The following is a 20,818-nucleotide window of genomic DNA, read 5'->3' as shown; positions in this document are numbered from 1 at the left end:
TTCTTCATAACTAGTTCTCTTTTGTACTTATCTCAGGCTTTTGTGTGATTGTACCATTGGTGATTACCACATCCACCAAGGCCTTCTCCCTAAGTCTGCCTAGTTACAGAAGGGATGGAGCACAAAACTGAGGAGGCCCTTGCTGACTTTGAAGAATAATACTTAAAACACAGTTTTTTTCATTTTATTCCAATAAAAATCAGAATTGCAGAAACTTATAAGATACTGGTGATAAAAACAGAACAAAAACTGCCTTCAATCTGATGACATAAGACTAAATAGATATTGTGAATGCTATTTTATTGGAGCCTCTCACATGCATGACTAGCAGTGTTATTTAAAGAAAAGCACATAAATGTATATCTACTTTTGTTCTCCTGTCCATCTTCAACTTGTCTTCAGGCATTGTGGAGTGAGGCTGAGACAACAGCTGGTAATGTGCCTTGCACTACTTGAGCACTCTAGAAAAATAAATAAATTGGGGAAGGGGAAGTGGAGAAGAGGAAGAAATGCATTATGGGTACAGAATAATTCTGCAAGGAGTCAGATGGTTTCCAGGAATTGCAGATAGCTGCCTTCTCTTTGCAGCTGCTCTGCTGATTTTTCATTAGATGCCGTGAACTGATTTAATGTTTTACAATTGTTGGTACAATCATTTTGGGGAAGGAATAGTATCTGCAGTCTGTTGGTGGAAGCAGGTCCAGCAGGGTAGTGCTAATGGCATCTTTCCTGAAGCCGGCCTCAAGAAGATGTGGAATCTGGGTCTCCTGAGAGAGATAAACTATTGTAAATTAACAGGCATTGTCTCTACATTCTAGCATATTGTATCCTGTAGTGCTGCCTGATTCAGGGGAAAAATTTTTGATTCGATTTGGCTCATTGAATTGATTTTTCAATGCATAAGCAGGTGTTTTTTTCAAATGTCCTGGCGGGTTTATTTTGTAGCCTCTTCACTCACCCCCCTTTGCCCTCTCCAACCCCATGACAGTGACGGGGCAGGCCAGGTGCAGCCTGTTCTGAGCACTGTCTCTTTCCGGCGGCCACCACTGCTGCTGCTTTAGGAAACCCAGAGGTGTCAGGACTCACTGTAGCGGTGAGTCTGATTTTTTTTAATTATTTTTTTTTTTTAACGAATCGATCCACAACATTAGTAATCTGTAACTAACAAAGATTATTTGTTAAAACACCAAAGAGGCAGCTAAGTTCATATCAGGTGCAGCTCCATTTCAAAAACCTACCTGAAACATCTTCTGGATATCTGTGTATTGTGTCTTGAGAAGCTCTCCCCAGGATGTCAAGTTGCAGTATGTAAGGACACCCCCAGGTTTCAGCAGACGGTGACCATGGTCCTGCGGGAGAAAAGATCAACTAGCTACTCTGGCTGAGACTGAAGGGAAGGGGAAGAAGAGAGGAAATATTGTTTGAGATATTGCTGAGGGTAGAAGTTATTTGGAAAATATCTTCTCTCTCATCATTCCTTGAGACCAGGCCAGTGCCTAGGCTTATGCTCTTTCATCAGCAGATGCAGACTGAGAACCACTAGTTTGGTGATATCAATAAATTTGGATCCAGCTAATATTTCTGCCTCCAGCAGATGGAAGGACAGCCTGTGCAGTCTGGCTGGTGTGCAAGTGTTGTGAGGAAAGTTTGATCCCTTGAGTTGGATAGTTTTGAAAGGTTTCTGAAAGATCCACTCAGGTGTCGGGGATCAAAAGGGCTTGAACTGGTGATTTGGTTGCCCTGGGGGTGCAGAATTCAGTAGTACCAGGTCCCTCCTGCTCAACATTTTCTACCTCTGCCTGTTTGAGTGGCCTTAGGATATTGGCAGAGGTGCCTCTGGTATGCCTTCCTTACTTTTGTGAGGGAGCTCAGAATGTTGAAACAAGAAAGTTGATTAAAAAAGACAATCTCAAAAGCAGAGGAGGCCTGTGTATTGCTGCAGTGGAGCTTACTGGCTAGTCCATCAAGGTGAATTTTCAAGAGTTTCAAGTTACTCTGGGCCACTAAGGAGCTCAAGATATGGCATGGCAAGCTGAGCTCAGACTTGGAACCTTTGGGTGTGTTTCCCACTTGAAAGAGATGAGATCTAGCCTTGCTTGATGGTTAAAGGCAGAGACTATCTTGCTCAGAGAATTTGGAGGATCAAGAAGGGGTCATAGTTCCAAGTTTCTTTATTCTTTGATATACCATTTAACAAACAGGTACCTAAACGGTTTACAATGGAATGAGTTATAAAAAGAATTTAAAAATAAAACATCTAAAATTAGAAAGAAAAGGAAGAAAATAATAAAAATGGGGGCATAAACAGACTGACTTACCTAATTTCTCCTCTCGTCTCATTTCCAGTAAGTTAATAAATTCAACAAGATTGAAAATCAAAATAAAAGGATGGAGAGAGGAGGGAGGGGAAGATACATTATGGTAAGGCTCACGTCAAAAGAAGTGTTTTTTTTCTCCAAAGTCCATCAAAGAACTACATGAATTTAAAATAAATGAGTTTAGAGATTGTTGGACTTTAATTTTTCTAAAGAGTTTTCTAGGTGAAGATCCAATGGGAGGACAGTTGGAGAGGACCTATTCTGGGTGAGGTGCCTCAATCAAGGTTCTTGGAAGTATTATGATCCTAGGATGATCTTACATTTATTCCTTCATCAGCGTACATCATCATGTTGCTTGTAACTCTCCATTCTAGTGCAATAGGGATGGTATGCTAAACAATAGGGTTGTCCATGCCTGCTCATGAGCATTCTGCAGAAGATGTCAATCGCAGCTTTTCAGTTCCTCCTTCAGTTCTTTCTGCAGGCCAACATGAAGGTGCAGTGCTGATCTGATCCCTTTATTTGTAATGTTTTTCTTTTTTTTGGACTATTGTGGTTTTTACACAGCTTAAGCAACTGCTGTGCCTTCTTGGAGAGGAGCAGACTTTAGTCTAGCTGGCAGGTAAATCCATCGGCTATTAGGCATAAATAATGTTCTTTGGGGCACTCACAGTGCCAGCAGCAGTTCCCCCCTCCCCTTCTTTTGGTGTTCATTGCGACCCGTGGTGGATTCTCAGTCCTACTAATGTCACTGCCATCCTGAAGATCTCAGCTGATTGGCATTTTGAGACAGAAAATTCCAGATCAAGTTATTCTTTCAGGGAGCTGAAGCAGGCTGCAGCATCATTTCCCTTGCATATGTGAGTACAGGCTGTGAGTCTATGGGAAAATCAAGGAGGTGGTTTAAAAAAAAACAACAAAAAACCTGTGGTTTGACTGTTTCTGCAGCTAGGGCTTTGTTCTCTTTCCTATAAAATCCTATTTGTTGTTTTTGGTCAGCTGAAGAGCACCATATGCCATGCAGTACAGAATGGAGGAGTGGGGACTCCAGGCTTAACCTTTTCACAGGCCTCTAGGGCTGGAGGAAGGTATATGGTCCCATCATGTAGAATGAAACACCTTCTGGAATCCTGGGACAACAGCTCTGCACCATAAAGGACAAGGAAATTTGCCCTCTTGGGCCTCTCCCAGAGTTCATTAGTCTTATCTGACAGGCTTATGCACAAGGCAGAGATTCGCTGGTCAGTTCCACAGGTTGGTAGACCAGCACGCAGTTCTTGATAGACTCGGAGCGCTTCCTCCCTGAAAGCAGTGGCTATGTTGGACTATGATGGTCCATCGGACAGAAACTCTGAGGATGAAGGATCAGATTTGATAATTTTTTTCATCCCAAAGTGATGTTTCCCTCCACAAACCCCGTCATCCCAGTATTCTCTTCTGAGCAGGGTCTAGGCTCAGCTCACGTCTTTTCTGTGGCACCCAGACATGAGGATTCTAGTCACAGAGCCCTGGGAGACTTCTGAAGGCTCCCTGCGGGTAGCCAACACCATGGCTAAACTGTATCCCATGGATCAGGAATTCCAGCAAATGTTTGCTATGCCAAAGGTAGATTCCGTGGTAGTCCAGGTGATCAAACACATTTCCTTGCCAAGCAAAGGAGTAGTAGTTCTAAAGCAGGGATCTCAAAGTCCCTCCTTGAGGGCTGCAATCCAGTCAGGTTTTTGGGATTTCCCCAATGAATATGCATTGAAAGCAGTGCATGCACATAGATTTCATGCATATTCATTGGGGAAATCCTGAAAACCCGACTGGATTACGGCCCTCAAGAAGGGACTTTGAGACCCCTGTTCTAAAGAATCTGCAAGACCGCAGCGTGGATATGGTCCTCCAGAAGTTTGATGCTTTAGTCTTAGGAGTTAAGGCTGCAGCTGTGGCCTCCTTCATGGCACACACCTGTCATTCTAAGCTCAAAGTCAGTCTGCCAGACCCTGTGCCCATCCAAAGGAGTGAGATTCAAGCAAATTTTCAATACCCTTTTCAACTATAATGCCACAAGAACCTGGAACTCTCTCCTACACTCCATAAGAACTGAGCCAAACTATCTATCTTCAGGAAGAAGTTGAAAACCTACTTATTTGACAAACTCCCTGTAACTTAGTCTTCGCACTCTCTCCTTGACTAGCAGCAGTCCTACATGTGGTATCTTAGGTGTTTTCTTTCCTACAACAATGTATCCTCCCTTGTAATATTTTGTATCTCTCTTTTTATATTGTACAATTACCCCATGTTACTTCATATGCCTCTTAATTACCTTTCCTGTAACAATGTAACCCTCCCTAGAAATATACTGAACTGTATTTTCCTTCTATATACTGTGTAATCTCCCTCAGTTGCTACAAAGGCCTCAACCTGAACTGGAAAAGTGTGATTAATCTAAACAGGACTTCTTAAAGTCTCACAGATTTTTGAAGTAAGACATAGGGACCGTAGCTTCTGGAACATCCCTTTGGGGTATTTTGCCCTTTTAAGACCTAAACAAGGGTTTGGTATTGAACTTATTATAGATGCATGTAGCATCCATTGCCTGTTTCAGGGCTCCCCGGTCGGCACACCTGGAGGTATAAAAGGTGTGAAGCATTTGTGCCTTCCACAGTGGCCATTAGTAAATCCTTGGGACCTTCATCTGGTCCTTTTTACTTTAGTTAGTGTGCCATTAAAGCCTCTCCAGGATGTTGCTTAAGGATGTCATACTGAAGACTCTTCTAGTTGAGAAAACTGCAACCAGAAAATCTTAGCGTTGAAGATGATTTTGGAGGAAAAAGTGGTTCTTTGCCCAGTTTCCTTCTTTCTATCCAAGTTGGTATTTCCTTTCCAGCTTAATCAAATGGTCTCACTGCCGATGTTTCATCTTTTGAGAGAACTTTTGGGGTGCAGAGAATTACACTGACTGGATGTATGTTGGGTTCTGTGAAGGTATTTGAGAGTGAGCCAGGATTTTTGGAAGTTGGACCTTACGTTCATGTTCAGAGGTCCTTGGAGATATGAAATAGTCCCAAAGGCTATAGCTGCTCAGTGAGTAGTTCAGCATACATTGTGCATGAGCAAGTGCTACTACAGGGGCTTCATACCTGTTTCATAAGCATGTAAATATCTTGAGGAACTAGACTATACTCATTCCAAGATGCAATTTGTAAAGTGGTGATCTGGTCCTTCATAGTTAGATATTCAGGCAAGTCAAATGCAGTCTTTGAAGTAGCTGTTTGCAGGCTCCACCCTAGGTGCTTTGGTATTTCATGTATGAATTGCTCTGGAGATATGAGGAAGACAAAGTTAGGGCTTGCCAGATAATTTTCTTTCCTTGAATCCCTCCAGTGCAGAACTTTCTGTATTTTGAGGTAATAAGTGGGATGCAGTAGGGTGAAGATAGAAAGGAAACAGAATTGCAGTCCCCTTCTTTAAGTTTAGCATCTTGATGACTAAAGGGGGCAAGGACCAATCCAGTTCATTATTACAGTGCTCTTTTGATAGTGGTTTTAGGGGAAGAAATTTTGTTCCAGTTACTTTGTTATAGAAATCCTGGCTAGCGCAGGACTGTACAGCATCCTCATAGGGTGATGCCATCAAACCAGTCTCCTGCTGGAGAGAGAGAGAGTATAAACCCACATTTGGACTGGTCTAGAGTGATTCAACGAGACAAAATGAGCAGGTAAGAACTTTTTGTGTTGGGGTCCTACAGCATAATTCTGAAAATCATATGCTTTAGAATTCTAGCTGTTGGTAACTGTAGCAAAAAGCATTTTCCTAGACAACAAACATCATGCAGCCCAGTTGGCTTAGAAGTAGATTTTGTATACCTTAATAAAGTTGAATTGATGAGTATGCCAGGTCTCTGCCGAGAGAGGATAGGTATCATACAGGATTCCTGCTCGGACAGAGAGAGAAAATTAGCTATAATGTATATGGCAACTATCACCCCAAAACCAGAGGCTTGCAGAGCTTTGCTGAATGTAGCTATTTTCAGAAAAATCCTGTTAAGGAGCCATCTAGCACATCTGCCAGATCCCACCCAAGATAAGTACAAAAGCCACCACACAGTGAACAGTCAGCACACCTTACCTCTTCCTAAGTCTCATCTAGACACCTGTAGAGTGCTTCATTTTTCAGAATGTAGAACATCCATGATGATTCTGCCCAGTGCAATATCAAAAACTATACCTTTTTCTGGGCTCTTATGGCCAAGTTGCAATGCAGTATATATACTTGATAACCAAGCTGACAGCTCTCTGGTGCAACCAATTGTGAGCTTTTACCAAGGTGTGGGTGGGAAACCATTAGGGCGTGGAGATGGACAACATTGGAACTGAATGATAAGACATTGTGGAGGGATTTCCTTGGCTCCTTAGCATTTTTCAGTTCTGATGAACTTGGGTTGTTTTCTAAGACGTAGGGAGGGGGACTGGAGCCTTAGTATGTACTGAAGAATCATACAATATCATATAATTAATTTTTACTGTTGTTTTTGTCAAACCAAAAAAAGTTAACAAAAACCCCCAGAATCCTTCTCTCACCCTCCCACATTATCCCTGGTCTACTGCAGCCGGGTACTCTAATCATAAGAACATAAGAAGTGCCTCAGCTGGGTCAGACCTGATGTCCATCCTGCCCAGCAGTCCGCTCACGCGGCAGCCCAACAGGTCCAAGATCTGTGCAGTAATCCACTATCTATACCCCTATAGCCCTTTTTCCAACAGAAACTTGTCCAATCCCTTCTTGAACCCCAATACCATACTCTGTCCTATCACGCCCTCTGGAAGCACATTCCAGGTGTCCACCACACGTTGGGTGAAAAAAAACTTCCTAGCATTTGTTTTGAAGCTGTACCCTTTCAACTTTTCCGAATGCCCTCTCATTCTTGTATTTTTCGAAAGTTTGAAGAATCTGTCCCTCTCTACTTTCTCTATGCCCTTCATGATCTTGTAGGTCTCTATCATATCCCCTCTAAGTCTCCTCTTTTCCAGGGAAAAGAGCCCGAGTTTCTTTAATCTCTCAGCGTATGAAAGGTTTTCCATACCTTTTATCAGACGTGTCGCTCTCCTTTGCACCCTCTCGAATATCACCATATCCTTCTTAAGGTACGGCGACCAATATTGTACGCAGTACTCCAGATGCGGATGCACCGTCACCCGATACAACGGCAGGATAACTTCTTTCATTCTGGTTGTAATACCCTTCTTAATTATACCTAGCATTCTATTCGCTTTCTTAGCAGCCGCTGCGCACTGTGCCGCCGGCTTCATTGACTTGTCCACCATTACCCCCAAGTCCCTTTCATTCAATAACATCCCTCCCATAGTATAGCTGTACCTCGGGTTTTTGCTTCCTACATGTAATACTTTACATTTCTCTACGTTGAACTTCATCTGCCATCTCACCCATTCCTCTAGTTTGTTCAAGTCCCTTTGCGATTCTTCACAGTCCTCTTTAGTCCAAACACCACTAAATAGTTTGGTGTTGTCTGTGAATTTTATTATTTTGCACTTCGTCCCTGTTTCTAGATCATATATAAACCTGAAGTCATTATGCCATTGTATAGATCCATGGTGAGGCCCCACCTGGAATACTGTGTGCAATTCTGGAGGCCGTATTACCGTAAGGATGTGCTGGAGACTGGAGTCGGTCCAGAGAATGGCCACCCGGATGTTCTCAGGACTCAAGGATCTCCCGTATGAGGAACGACTGGATAAGTTGCAGCTGTACTCACTCGAGGAACGCAGAGAGAGGGGTGACATGATCGAGACATTCAAGTATCTCACGGGCCGCATCGAGGTGGAAGAAGATATCTTCTTTTTCAAGGGTCCCGCGGCAACAAGGGGGTATCCGTGGAAAATCAGGGGCGGGAAACTGCACGGGGACACCAGGAAATTCTTTTTCACTGAAAGGGTGGTTGATCGCTGGAATAGTCTTCCACTTCAGGTTATTGAGGCCAGCAGCGTGCCTGATTTTAAGGCCAAATGGGATAGACACGTGGGATCTATTCACAGAGAAAGGTAGGGGAGGGTCATTGGGGTAGGCAGACTAGATGGGCCGTGGCCCTTATCTGCCGTCTATTTCTATGTTTCTATATAAATATATTAAATAGCAGCGGTCGAGCACCGACCCCTGCGGAATACCACTCGTGACCTTTCTCCAGTCCGAGTAATGGCCCTTCACTCCTACCCTGTTTCCTACCCGCCAACCAATTTTTGATCATCTGTGTACATCTCCTTCCACCCCATGGTTCTTCAGTTTCCGAAGTAGGCATTCATGGGGTACCTTGTTAAAGGCTTTTTGGAAATCTAGATATACGATGTCTATGGGGTCTCCCCTTTGCCAATCCGTTTGTTAATTCCTTCGAAGAAGTGCAATAAGTTTGTTAGGCATGATCTCCCCTTGCAGAATCCATGTTGGCTGGTTATCAGAAGTTTATTTCTTTCAAAAGGCTCATCGATGTTGTCTTTTATCAGTGCTTCAGCCATCTTCCCTGGAACAGAGGTCAGACTCACTGGTCTGTAGTTTCCCGGGTCACCTCTATACCCCTTTTTAAAGATGGACATAACGTTGGCTATCTTCCAATCCTCCGGGATCACGCCTGTTTTCAGGGATAGATTGCAAATTTGCTGCAGTATTTCCACTATTTCCTCCTTTAGTTCTTTCAGAACCCTTGGGTGAATTCCGTCCGGACCTGGGGATTTGTCAGTTTATAATTTTTCTATCTGCCTGCGTACGTCTTTAAGGCTTACTTCCATGGATGTTAATTTTTCTGCTTGGTCTCCTTTGAAGATTTGCTCAGGTTCCGGTATGTTGGATGTGTCCTCTTTTGTAAATACAGACGAAAAGAACATGTTAAGTTTTTCTGCCACTTCTTTCTCCTCCTTCACCACTCCCTTCCTGTCTCCATCGTCCAGCGGTCCCACCTCCTCCCTAGTCGGCTGCTTCCCTTTAATGTATTTGAAGAACGGTTTGAAATTTCGTGCTTCCCTGGCTAGTCTCTCTTCATACTCTCTTTTGGCTTTTCTAATCACAAGATTACATTCTTTTTGATACTTCCTGTGGTCTTTCCAGTTCTCCTCAATTTTGTCCTTTTTCCATTTCTTGAATGAAGTCTTCTTATCGCCTATCGGTTCCTTCTTTAGTTATCCAGGCCGGGTCTTTTGCTCGACTCTTTTTGCACCCCTTTCTGAATCTGGAGATATACAGATTTTGCGCCTCGCTCACCGTGTCCTTGAAAAAAGACCAGGCTTGCTCTACCATCTGACATTTCTTGGAAATGTTCCTAAGTTTCTTCCTTACCATTCTCTTCATCGCTTCGTAGTTTCCTTTCTTAAAGTTGTCGCTATGGTTCTCTTTCCCTTCGGTATTCCTACTTCAACCTTGAACTTGATCATATTATGATCGCTGTTTCCCAAAGTTCCACTACTTTCACTTCCTTTGCAGCTTCTCCTCCTTCCTATATTTCTGTGTAACCATAAGTCAGGCATAGAAATTGACACGGGGACAAATTTGTCCTCGCAGGATCTATCTCCATCCCTGTCCTGTTCCTGTGAGTGCAGTCCTTGTCCCTACAAGCTCAGTCCTCATCTGCACAAGCCTCGAACACTTATGATTTTAATGTGTTAAAGGCTTGTGCAGATGAGGACAAAGTTTGCAGCGACAAGGACAGAATTTGCGGGGACGGGGCGGAATGAGATGATTCATCGTGGCCAGTTTATTGCAGCCGTGATTAATCATCCCATCCTGCTGTAGCCATCATTCATCTTCAGCCCCATCCCGCGGAGTTCATCATGGGATATGGGCTGCTGCTTGTCAGAGTGGGGAGGGTGGCCATTTTCTCTTCCAGGGCGCAGAGTTCAGCGGGGAGAGCAGGCAGGAGGCCATCTTGCTGCAGTGACACTGGTAAGGCTACTGATTGGGAGGGGCATTCACACACACATACAACTGGGAGGGGTTCACTGGTCCACTGGTGGGGAGGGCATGAGCAGGCCACGATAAACTGTCCTAGACCTGGGAAAGCAATGGCCAAATTTGTTCCTGTGTCATTCTTTAGTTATGAACATGGGAGGTGTATCTATCACCTTCAAGATTCTGTTCTCATTATCCAAGAGGTGAGGGAAAGAGATGATCATTCATTCTTTAAATATATATATAGAGTGGATTTGTATTTAGATTACCATCAAAGTGTTCATCTGGCAATGTTGGTACAACATCTTCCCATAATCCTTTCAAGGGAACAATCTGTTAAAAAAAATGACAAGTTACTACCATCGATGATAAAGGTATGGAAGAAATGCACTCAGAGCTTGGACCCTAAACAAACAATCTCTCTGCCAGAACAGGCAGCTGGTAGTAGGTAATAAGGTTAGTTATACCAGGCAAATGAAAAGAACAGCAAAGCAGGTCTAGACCCTAGAAAAGACAGACAAAGGTGACTGAAACCTGGGAGTACATATGTGAAAAAAAAGGATATGTTAATATTGATCAACAGTGCAGTATGTGTTAATTATTTTTTTAAAACTCAGATGACATGAGCATCAAAGAGGAGTCATGGTTTGTACTTTGTGCTGTTGTTCCTTGGCCCATTTCTCAAGACGTTGAAACACTCCATCGTTGCATTCAATAATCCAGTGTTCCTCAATGTTAAACTCTTCCACTTTGCTGGCTGCAATAGCCATACCAAATCCAATTTCTAGCACCCGTCCACCTGTGTGGTACAAAACAGCAAATAACCAAGAAACAATGTACTGTGTGTTTGGCTGCTTTTAAGCACCAGTTGTGCATGATATTACTGTTAAGTATGTAACATGTAAATTGCACTGTAGAAATTGGCTTCCATTTTTTTATGTACAGTGTAATTAATCCTAAAACATTTCAACTATGGCATAATCAAAACACCTACTATTACTTATCACTTCTATAGCGCTGAAGGGCGTATATAGTGATGTACTTCCTGTTTCTGGAGTATGTAGATTTGATCAAATTTATTTTAAAGAAAAGGAGTGAGCTGGGAGATATCTGTTCTCTGACCAAGATATAAGAGTAAACAAAGACCGAGAAAAGGGTCCTGGGTAAGATAAGTGTCCATACTTTTTGGGCTTGTGAGCTACTTTTAAAATGACTAAGTCAAAATGATCTACCAACAATAAAATGTTAAACACAAAGCACACTGTATGCAGAGAAAATGTTAATTATCATTTATATTCCAGGGTTTTTTTCAAAGAGATCAAGGCAGATGACTTTATGCAATGTCACCTCAGTAACAACTATACAAAAATAGATAAATATACCCCCTCCCTTTTTACTAAACCGTGATAGTATTTTATTATCACTGGGAGCTGCGCTGCTCTCGATGCTCATAGGTTCCCTGCGCTAAAAAACACTATTGCGGTTTAGTAAAAGGGTGCCATAGTGCAAAATAGACAGCAGATATAAATTCTCAAAATGGCCACATCTTAATCACTAAATTAAAAATAAAATCATTTTTCCTACCTTTGTTATCTGGTCATTATTCAAATCATTTTGGTCCCAGGCTCTGGTTATCTTCTGATAACTCGCTTGCCAGGGTCTCCTGCCCATTTGTAATTTTCTTCTTTCTCTGTGCTAACCATCCATCTCTGTTCTCCCCTTCCGTTTCCCTTCCCTTCCCTCCCTCGGCATCTTTCCTTTTTTTTCGTCTCTATCCACAGATCCACCTTTTCTCAACTACCCTTTCATCCAGCATCTCTCCCTCCTTCCCCACCACCCCAGGGTCCAGCATATCTCCCTTTCTTTTCCAACTACCCTCCTATCCAGTATCTCTATCCCCCCTCTAAACCATCACTTGTGTCCAACTTCTTCCCTTTCTGTTCTCCTTCCCTCCCTAAATCCCATTGTCCACCATCTCTCTCCCTCTCCTCTGTTTTTAGACCCATTATTTATTCCCCTCAAAGTCTGGCATATGCACGTCTCTTTGAATCCCCTTCCCTCCCTCTGTGTACTTCTACACCAGGGCCTCCCCCAAGGCCTGTCCCCGCTGAAGGCCTGCACTCCACCCCTGAAGGCTTGCGTGTTCCTCCCTGACCTCCCGCACATCTGTTTACCTAATTCCAGCAGGGAACAGCCTGGAGAGAGAATCGCCGGTACTATAGCGATCCTTGCAAGTTGCCATAGGCTTCAGGAGCTATCTTCCCTCTGCCGCAGTCCCACCCCACCTCTAAGTCAGAGGCAGGATCGCAGCAGAGGGATGACAACTCCCGAGGCCTATGGCAACCTGCAAAGATTGCTAAAGTACTGGCAATCCTCGCTGCAGGCTGCTTCTTGGTAGAATTAGGTAAAGGGATGCGCGGGAAGTCAGGGAGAAAGCCTGACACCACAGCACTTCCCCACTGACCCTCCCCCCTTACCCTCTAAAGCAGGAGCGGCGGTAGCTGGCCAGCAAGAGGCAGCGCTGCCAATCCTGCTTTGGGGGCAAGGGGGGAGGGTCAGTCACTGAATCAAGAGGGCAATTTTTTTTTTTTTTTTTAAATCGTATCGATTCACGCAGCACTATTCTCAACTTTGGCTCTTACCACATCAGACGATGCACCGCTTCTGTCTCCTGTAGTAGGGCGCTAAGCTCCATCCCCCTCCGACCTTCTAACCCCGCCCTGCTAGTACTCTGATTGGCCAGTGTTCTTCAAGAGGCAGATTAATTACATGCCGGTCAGGAGGGGGAAAAAAAAGAGAAGGGAAACAGCATGGCTCTACGATCGACTCGGGTTGCCTGAGCGATCGACCAGTGGATCACAATCAATGTATTGAGCACCCCTGATTTAGAATGTTAACTACTCAAATGATCATAAAATGCAAGGGGTTGTGCCACTTCATTGTGTATTAGAAATAGTTATTGGAACGTAATATGGCCTTACATCAGGGATATTATAAGAAGTTTCTGAAGATTTGGGAGCCATTGACAAAATTTTGCAAAGAGTGATTGCTGATTATGCCCTTTAGTCATACACGTCCAGGGTGGGTGGGTGGGTGGGAATGTATTTTTCAATTCTCAGAGTGTAGTTCTTAGATATAATTAGGGGGGGGGGGGGCTGATAATCTTTTTGTCATAGATTATAATTGTATTTAAGTGATTTTATAGAATTATATGATTGTATTTTATTTTGCACTTATGGCTTTAAAATTAATAAAGAAATTTAAAAAAAAAATATTTTTTTTTTTTTTAAAAGAAGCAGTCCGTAAAGGTGGCATAAGGCTAACATGTCAAATGGACCTAGGCAGGTGCCTTGATGCAGCAAGTGAAGAAATCGACTCTGATCCCATCAAAAATAAGCCATCTTTTATGAAATAAGACTTATTACTGTAATATCCCTGGTCAGCGGTCATTAAACTTTAAAAAAAAAAAAAATAATGGGAGCACACATTTTCAGCTTGGGAAATCTTTGAGAGAGGTATGCCTCCAACTTTTTAGAAATAGTAGGAAATACTTTTAAACTATGTTTGAGCATTCTTCCCCCCCCCCCCCCAATTCTTTATTCATTTTTTTTCATCTTCCATCAAGTGTACAATATTACATCAATTAATTCATACACATCACTTGAAATTTTTTCTATTATCTTCTGAAGTACATAAATTATCCCCCTCCTCCACCCACCCTATTCACAGATATTATAATAAAAAGTTAACATATATATGCTATCTTCATAATTATTGATTAAACCTATATTATAACTATAAACCCCCCTCCCATAATTATAATTATACTTTCAATGTAAAAAGGCATCTAATCATTACAATAAGTAGTCAATGGATCCCAAATCTTCTTAAAGTTATTATAATTCCCTTTTTGTATAGCAATTATTCTTTCCATTTTATATATACGACACAATGAATTCCACCAGGTGTAATTAAGTCTTCTGTAGTTTTTCCAATTTTTGATGATATGCTGAATGGCGACTCCCGTCATTATCAATAAAAGTTTATTATTTGATGAAATTTGACTCTTTATTCTCATTGACGTTCCCAATAGGATTGTATCATATGATAGCTACATGGTTTTCCAATAAAGAATTAATTTGTGACCAAATTGATTTCCAAAAGGCCATGATACAGGGACAAAAGTATAATAAATGATCTAAAGTCCCTGCTTCTAGATTACAATGCCAGCATCTATTAGACTTAGAGCTATCCAACTTTTGTAATCTAACTGGGGTCCAAAATGCTCTATGTAACAAAAGAACTACCGTATTTTCGCGGATATAACGCGCACCATTGTAAAATGCGCACAGGGGTATAGCGCGCAGAAATCACGATGATATGTACAAAAACTTTTCTATACCGCGCTCAGGCATATAACGCGCATGCTGCCCGACTCTCCTCTGGCCACCCCGACTCTCCTTTCGCCCTCCCCGACTCTCATCTGGTTGCCCCGACTCACCCTGACTTTCGGTGCACTGCCCCGACTCTCCTCTGGTTGCCCCGACTCACCCTGACTTTCGGTGCACTGCCCCGACTCTCCTCTGGTTGCCCCGATCTGCCTGTCCCCCTTGAAGATCTGCCTGTCCCCCTTGAAGTCCTGTCCCCCCTTGAAGGTCTGCCTGTCCCCCCTTGAAGTCCTGTCCCCCTTGAAGGTCTGCCTGTCCCCCTTGAAGATCTGCCTGTCCCCCCTTGAAGTCCTGTCCCCATCCTGAAAGCCTGATGCCCCCCCTCGATGTCCGATTCTTCTCCCCCCTCGGCAGGACCACTCGCACCCCCACCCCGAAGGACCGCCGACTCCCTGACAATATTGGGCCAGGAGGGAGCCCAAATCCTCCTGGCCACGGCGACCCCCTAACCCCACCCCGCACTACATTACGGGCAGGAGGGATCCCAGGCCCTCCTGCCCTCGACGCAAACCCCCCTCCCCCCCAGCCGACCCGCGACCCCCCCACCCCCCTTCCCCGTACCTTTGGAAGTTGGCCGGACAGACGGGAGCCAAACCCGCCTGTCCGGCAGGCAGCCAACGAAGGAATGAGGCCGGATTGGCCCATCCGTCCTAAAGCTCCGCCTACTGGTGGGGCCTAAGGCGCGTGGGCCAATCAGAATAGGCCCTGGAGCCTTAGGTCCCACCTGGGGGCGCGGCCTGAGACACATGGTCGGGTTTGGCCCATGTGCCTCAGGCCGCGCCCCCAGGTGGGACCTAAGGCTCCAGGGCCTATTCTGATTGGCCCACGCACCTTAGGCCCCACCAGTAGGCGGAGCTTTAGGACGGATGGGCCAATCCGGCCTCATTCCTTCGTTGGCTGCCTGCCGGACAGGCGGGTTTGGCTCCCGTCTGTCCGGCCAACTTCCAAAGGTACGGGGAAGGGGGGTGGGGGGGTCGTGGGGGTCGGCCAGGGGGGGCGCGGGTCGGCTGGGGGGGCGGTCGGTGGTTCTTGGGGGGGGGGCGGTCGTTGGAGGGGGGGGGGTTTGCGTCGAGGGCAGGAGGGCCTGGGATCCCTCCTGCCCGTAATGTAGTGCGGGGTGGGGTTAGGGGGTCGCCGTGGCCAGGAGGGTTTGGGCTCCCTCCTGGCCCGATATTGTTGGGGAGTCGGTGGTCCTTCGGGGTGAGGGTGCGAGTGGTCCTGCCGGGGGGGGGGATGTATCGGACGTCGGGGAGTCGGCCGGGCAAGAGGGCTTGGGCTCCCTCTTGCTCCGATCGTGGATGCGGGTGCGGGTGGGAGCGCGTGCGAGCGGTCGTTCGGGGTGGGGGTGCGAGCGGTCCTGCTGGGGGGGTGAATCGGGCGTCGGGCGGGGTGGGAACTATGTTTAAAAACTTTTGTATACCGCGCTCAGGCATATAACGCGCGAGGGGTATGCGCGATACGTAAAATCACGTATAACGCGCGCGTTATATCCGCGAAAATACGGTAAGTTTGTCTCATAGATGCAGACACCAAATTCGTGGCCATTGAGACGCAGAAATTTTATGCTTAATCTCAATGCTCCAAATGTCTCTAAGACCATTCTTTGATTTTTTTATTCATAAATTCAGATATTAATTTATACCACTGTGCGGCTTGGTGACCCAAGAAATCCGCCTGAAAGCATAAGAATTCCAGACTATACTGATTGTTAAGATTTTTCCATTCAGGGAACCCCTCCTGAATAGCCTGCTTCAGTTTAAAACTTTGTGATTTGTTAAGACTGTATTTATGCTGCAACTGCAAAAAATCAAGTAATTTACCATTTAAAATAACATCACCTAGAGTCCGTATACCTGCAGTAATCCAATGCTTCCATACGATTTTAAAACCACCAACTTGAATCTTGGAGTTTAGCCATAAAGATTGGTATGTTGATTTGTGTATTGGGTTTGGAGTTAAATTGCTGACATAAGTAATGTTTTCCATGTATCCATCAAAATTCTTTTGAGCATTCTTACTTTTTGCTGCATTAAGGAATGTGAGCTCTTATTGTAAAACCAGCCTGTACGTGAAGAGGGCTGAAGGGTATGCATTGCATACAAATGTGGCGTGTAAAAGCTCTGAGGCTGACCAGGGTGCATAAATAATATTTATTTATTTTTATTTACAGTATTTTATTTTATTTATTCAATTTTCTATACCGTTCTCCCAGGGGAGCTCATGAATTTATTCAGGTACTCGAGCATTTTTCCCTCTCTGTCCCGGTGGGCTCACAATCTTTCTAATGTACCTGAGGCAACGGGGGGATTAAGTGACTTGCCCAGGGTCACAAGGAGCAGCGTGGGATTGAACCCACAACCTCAGGGTGCCAAGGCTGTAGCTTTAACCACTATGCCATATATGTATTATTTTTAAAACATTTATATTCTGCTGCTCCAACTATCCTCGAGAGCTCTAAAATGTTAAGGAAACTCTAGTGGGACTTTTGTTTTATTAACTGTATCCATTACTAGATTTTTGAGAGAGCTTCTCTGCCTAAAATCTGCCTGCAGAAGATGATTGCAGTGAAGGCCCTTGTTCCAGCAGCACTTCAGCTCTGTCTTCCTCCAGAAGATATTTTCATAGGTTTAGTAGCAGCTGTTGACAAGTTTCTTATGTGACATTAGAGCAGCTACTCTTACATTTCTATTCTTAACTCTAGTTCAGAATTTTTTCTGCTCTCCCTTTGACAAGGATGGTCTCCTTTATTTTGCCTGTTAACTGTTAGGAAAGGTATAATATGTCCAGAATATGTTTTGTTCATTGTTAGGGTCATTTACTAAACAATGCATTAATAAAAATACTGGACCTAATTACTCATTTATGTAATACTACCAAGTTACCTACAGGATTCCTGCTCCATGCAGCTTACAGTGTAGTTAAGGCCTACAGCTTTAGATTTAAAAACAAGGGTATGAATTGGGATGGTTATTTGTCCCTCTCCAATCATTTTGGAAATCTGCAGTGTAAATGCTAATGTAAGTTAGGTAAGAGGTTATGCTCTTATGTATGGTACTTATGATAGTTTCAAATATTAAACTTCGTCCTATGCCTGATCTTTTTTTTTTCTCATACAATGTTCCTTCACACTCTTTCATACTATTGACCATCTTTGTCCTATTACGCCAGTGTATCGCAAACTGTGTGCCAGTGCTGGCTGCCTGCCTACAGGATGGGTCTTGCATGGCGAGAGGCACGTCCTGTAGGCAGGCAGGCAGCCGCCGCCATCACCTCTCCATGCTTCTTTTTCAGCACTCCCTGCTGGCGGCTCAGGGCCCCATCTGGAGGGGCTCCACGCATGTGTGTGACATCTGCTCACTTCCGGTTGCCCTCAAGCCATGGCTGCGGCTTGTAAAGTTTGAGAGATACTGTTACACTATATACCATATTCACCATACTATGTTTGCTATGCTACAATCTCCAGAATAACATGTCTGCCCCACAATGTTTGCTATTCCATATGTTCCATACTTTTCTTCATGCATGCCTTACCATTTCTGCCAAGTTGTATTTACTACTACTAATTATTTCTATAACGCTACCAACCGCACGCAGCACTGCATAGAAAGGGGAACGGTTAATCAGCAGGCTGGGTTGGAGGGCAGAGGAGTAGGGTTAAGGATTGAAAGCTATATCAAAAAGGTGGGTTTTCAGTCTGCTTTTAAACAAGGGAAGGGGCTTGTCCGACAAACTCAGGTAATTTATTCCAGGCAGAGGGGGCAGCTAGATGAAAGGAGCGAAGTCTGAAATTGGCAGTGGAGGAGAAGGGTAACGCTAAGACTTATCTGAGGAACAGAGTTCTCTGGGAGGTGTATAAGGAGAGAGAAGTGAGGAGAGAAGTGGGGAGAGATATTGAGGGGCAGCAGAATGAACACACTGCTGTTAGTCATGCTTTGTAATACCATGCTCACCATATTATGTCTCACCAGACCATATTTGTCATGTTATGCTTTGCTAACTATGTCTGCCATCCCTGTCAAATAATGCTTGCCATACTAATTCCTACCACACTAGATGAGTGTGTGACATAGGGGTTATAGATACAGTCCCAACACCCTGCAATTGTGGGTTCAGCCCCATGTTGCTCTTTGTGACCCTGTGCAAGTCACTTGGTCCCCCATTGCCCAAGATATATTAGACAGATTGTGAGCCCACTAGGACAGACAGGGAAAAAAGCTTGAGTACCTGAACTAATTCATATAAACCATTCTGAGCTCCCGTGGTAGCACAGTATAGAAAACTAAGTGCAAGGTCCTTCCTATCTGCTTCCAACAGCCTACATGGACTCTGCTCCCTTCGCTAGAAGCCCTAATCGTAGCTGCACTAGGCCAGAGGAAAAAAAAAATCTCATTTTCCACTTTTGCCAGAGCACTATAAAACAAAAAAGGGAGGGGGGGGATCACTTCCTGAGGTCAGCAGTTCTGCTCATCTCTTATCTTCTCATCTTCATTAACCAAGCAAGCAGTTCTTATCTGTGCCCTCCACTGCAAATTCCAGCCTCTGCATTGTTTGTACTATCACCTTACAACTGGAATGATCTTTGTGAGTTGGTGTTCTCTTTTTTGTGGCTGTATTCAAATTCTACCTAAAAAAAAAAATAAATCTAATTTTCATATTGGATTTTGCATTTTTTTGTTACGTTTAGAAGCAGCAATTATGTCGTCGTCGTCCCCCCCCCCCCCCCGTATCATCACCTTTTAAATGTGTACACTGTAGTATATATTAGTCTGATTTATGGATATTTAGTCATTGTGTTTAGGAGAATAGTGAGGGGCAGTACATGTGGCTGGACTAAGGCTAGGCCCTGATACCTATGGAGAAAAATTTGAGTAAACCTCAAAGTATCAAAAATATTTGGCTTTATAAAAAAAAAATAATAATAATTGGTTTCCACTGTGCACATGACACCTAGTTTTCAATCTAGACTCTCCAGAAAGTAGTTTTACAGAAATGCAGCTAAAGCCAAACTCCCAATAGCATTGGGGTTTAGAACAGAGTAGCAATATCCCACTATTGTGTTTTGTGATCAAAAACAAGACACTTAACCCTCCAGTGCACGAGCTTTAACTTGACAGCCTGTAACTCATCCGGGAACCGAAAATCCCTCGGGAACCGGTGCATAACTCGTCCTGAAAAAAGTTGTGGAACATGTCTAAGGAATAAATACTATCTAATCCCCTACCCGTCAGGCTATGAGAAGGCGCAGACCAGCTGCTTCCCTTAGGGGCCGGGGTAAACTTCGCGGTTCTGAGAAAAGAGGAAAGTCGGTCCTGTGCGTGGAAACGTCAGGGCATTTAATATGAATAAGAAAGATCGTTCCCCCGAGCGGCGTTCCTTACCTCTGGAGGCGGCCACCGAGGCCAAGGCATGCATGTAGGGGGTCTCCCAGCGCTCCATCACCGGCTTGCCCAGGATCTGCAGGTGCGTGTCCCCCGCATTGTAGCCAGCACTCGCTCCCTTCCAGTGGGATTTACAGTCCTCACCACGCGAGAAAATGGGCGACGGGGTGACTGAGCTCATGATGATTGCTCCCGGCAGAAAGAAAGAAGTTGAAGGGGTGGTTGGAGTTTATGAAAACGGGGCGGGGCGGCAGCCTGCAACGTGCCTGAGGGGAGTGTGGGAGGGTCGAAGAGGAATTAAGTTACGCAGCCACTTCAGAGCACAGGAGTCAGCTCTGTGGGGGGGAAGGGGGAAAACGTGGGCCTTGCGGGACCTGGCAGGTCCTTAAAAATCTGAGGTCCGTCCGGGCCACTTTTTATGTGTAATCAATTTTCATTTTTCAAACAGAAAAGCAACATACAAAGTACAGGCAACCGTGGAATAACAACAAAGTAGAACCAGAATACAAAATAGACTAACTTTTAGTCTCAGCATAGGTTTGGCTCTGACAGACCTCCATGACACCTTAGCTCTGACGGACCCTAATGCTTCCCTCTCCCTATGATGAGACTACAAGGCCGTGCCACTTTTTGTTTCAGCATAGGGAGGGAAAAGCATTAGGATCCGTCAGAGCTAAGGTGTCATAGAGGTCTGTCAAGAGCCATAACCTATGCTGAGCCTAAAAGTAGCACAGAA

The 20,818-nt window shown here is 44.4% G+C and overlaps 1 protein-coding gene across 1 annotated transcript; it reads right to left on the bottom strand.

The window, feature by feature from the left end:
• Window positions 1–283: 283 nt before the first annotated feature.
• Window positions 284–20,297, bottom strand: GAMT (guanidinoacetate N-methyltransferase). The gene is made up of 6 exons (XM_033954000.1): window positions 20,083–20,297; window positions 10,910–11,055; window positions 10,526–10,589; window positions 6,173–6,240; window positions 1,239–1,349; window positions 284–767 (listed from the first exon to the last, which is right to left on the bottom strand). The coding sequence occupies exons 1-6, from the start codon at window positions 20,261–20,263 to the stop codon at window positions 627–629; spliced, it is 711 nt and encodes a 236-aa protein (XP_033809891.1). The 5' UTR covers window positions 20,264–20,297; the 3' UTR covers window positions 284–626.
• Between the last annotated feature and the right edge of the window lie 521 nt (window positions 20,298–20,818).

Source organism: Geotrypetes seraphini, chromosome 8, assembly GCF_902459505.1.
Source record: "Geotrypetes seraphini chromosome 8, aGeoSer1.1, whole genome shotgun sequence".
Classification (NCBI taxonomy): Eukaryota; Metazoa; Chordata; class Amphibia; order Gymnophiona; family Dermophiidae; genus Geotrypetes; species Geotrypetes seraphini.
The sequence above is the reverse complement of the archived record's forward strand: the minus strand, read 5'-3'. Positions and strand labels throughout refer to the sequence as shown.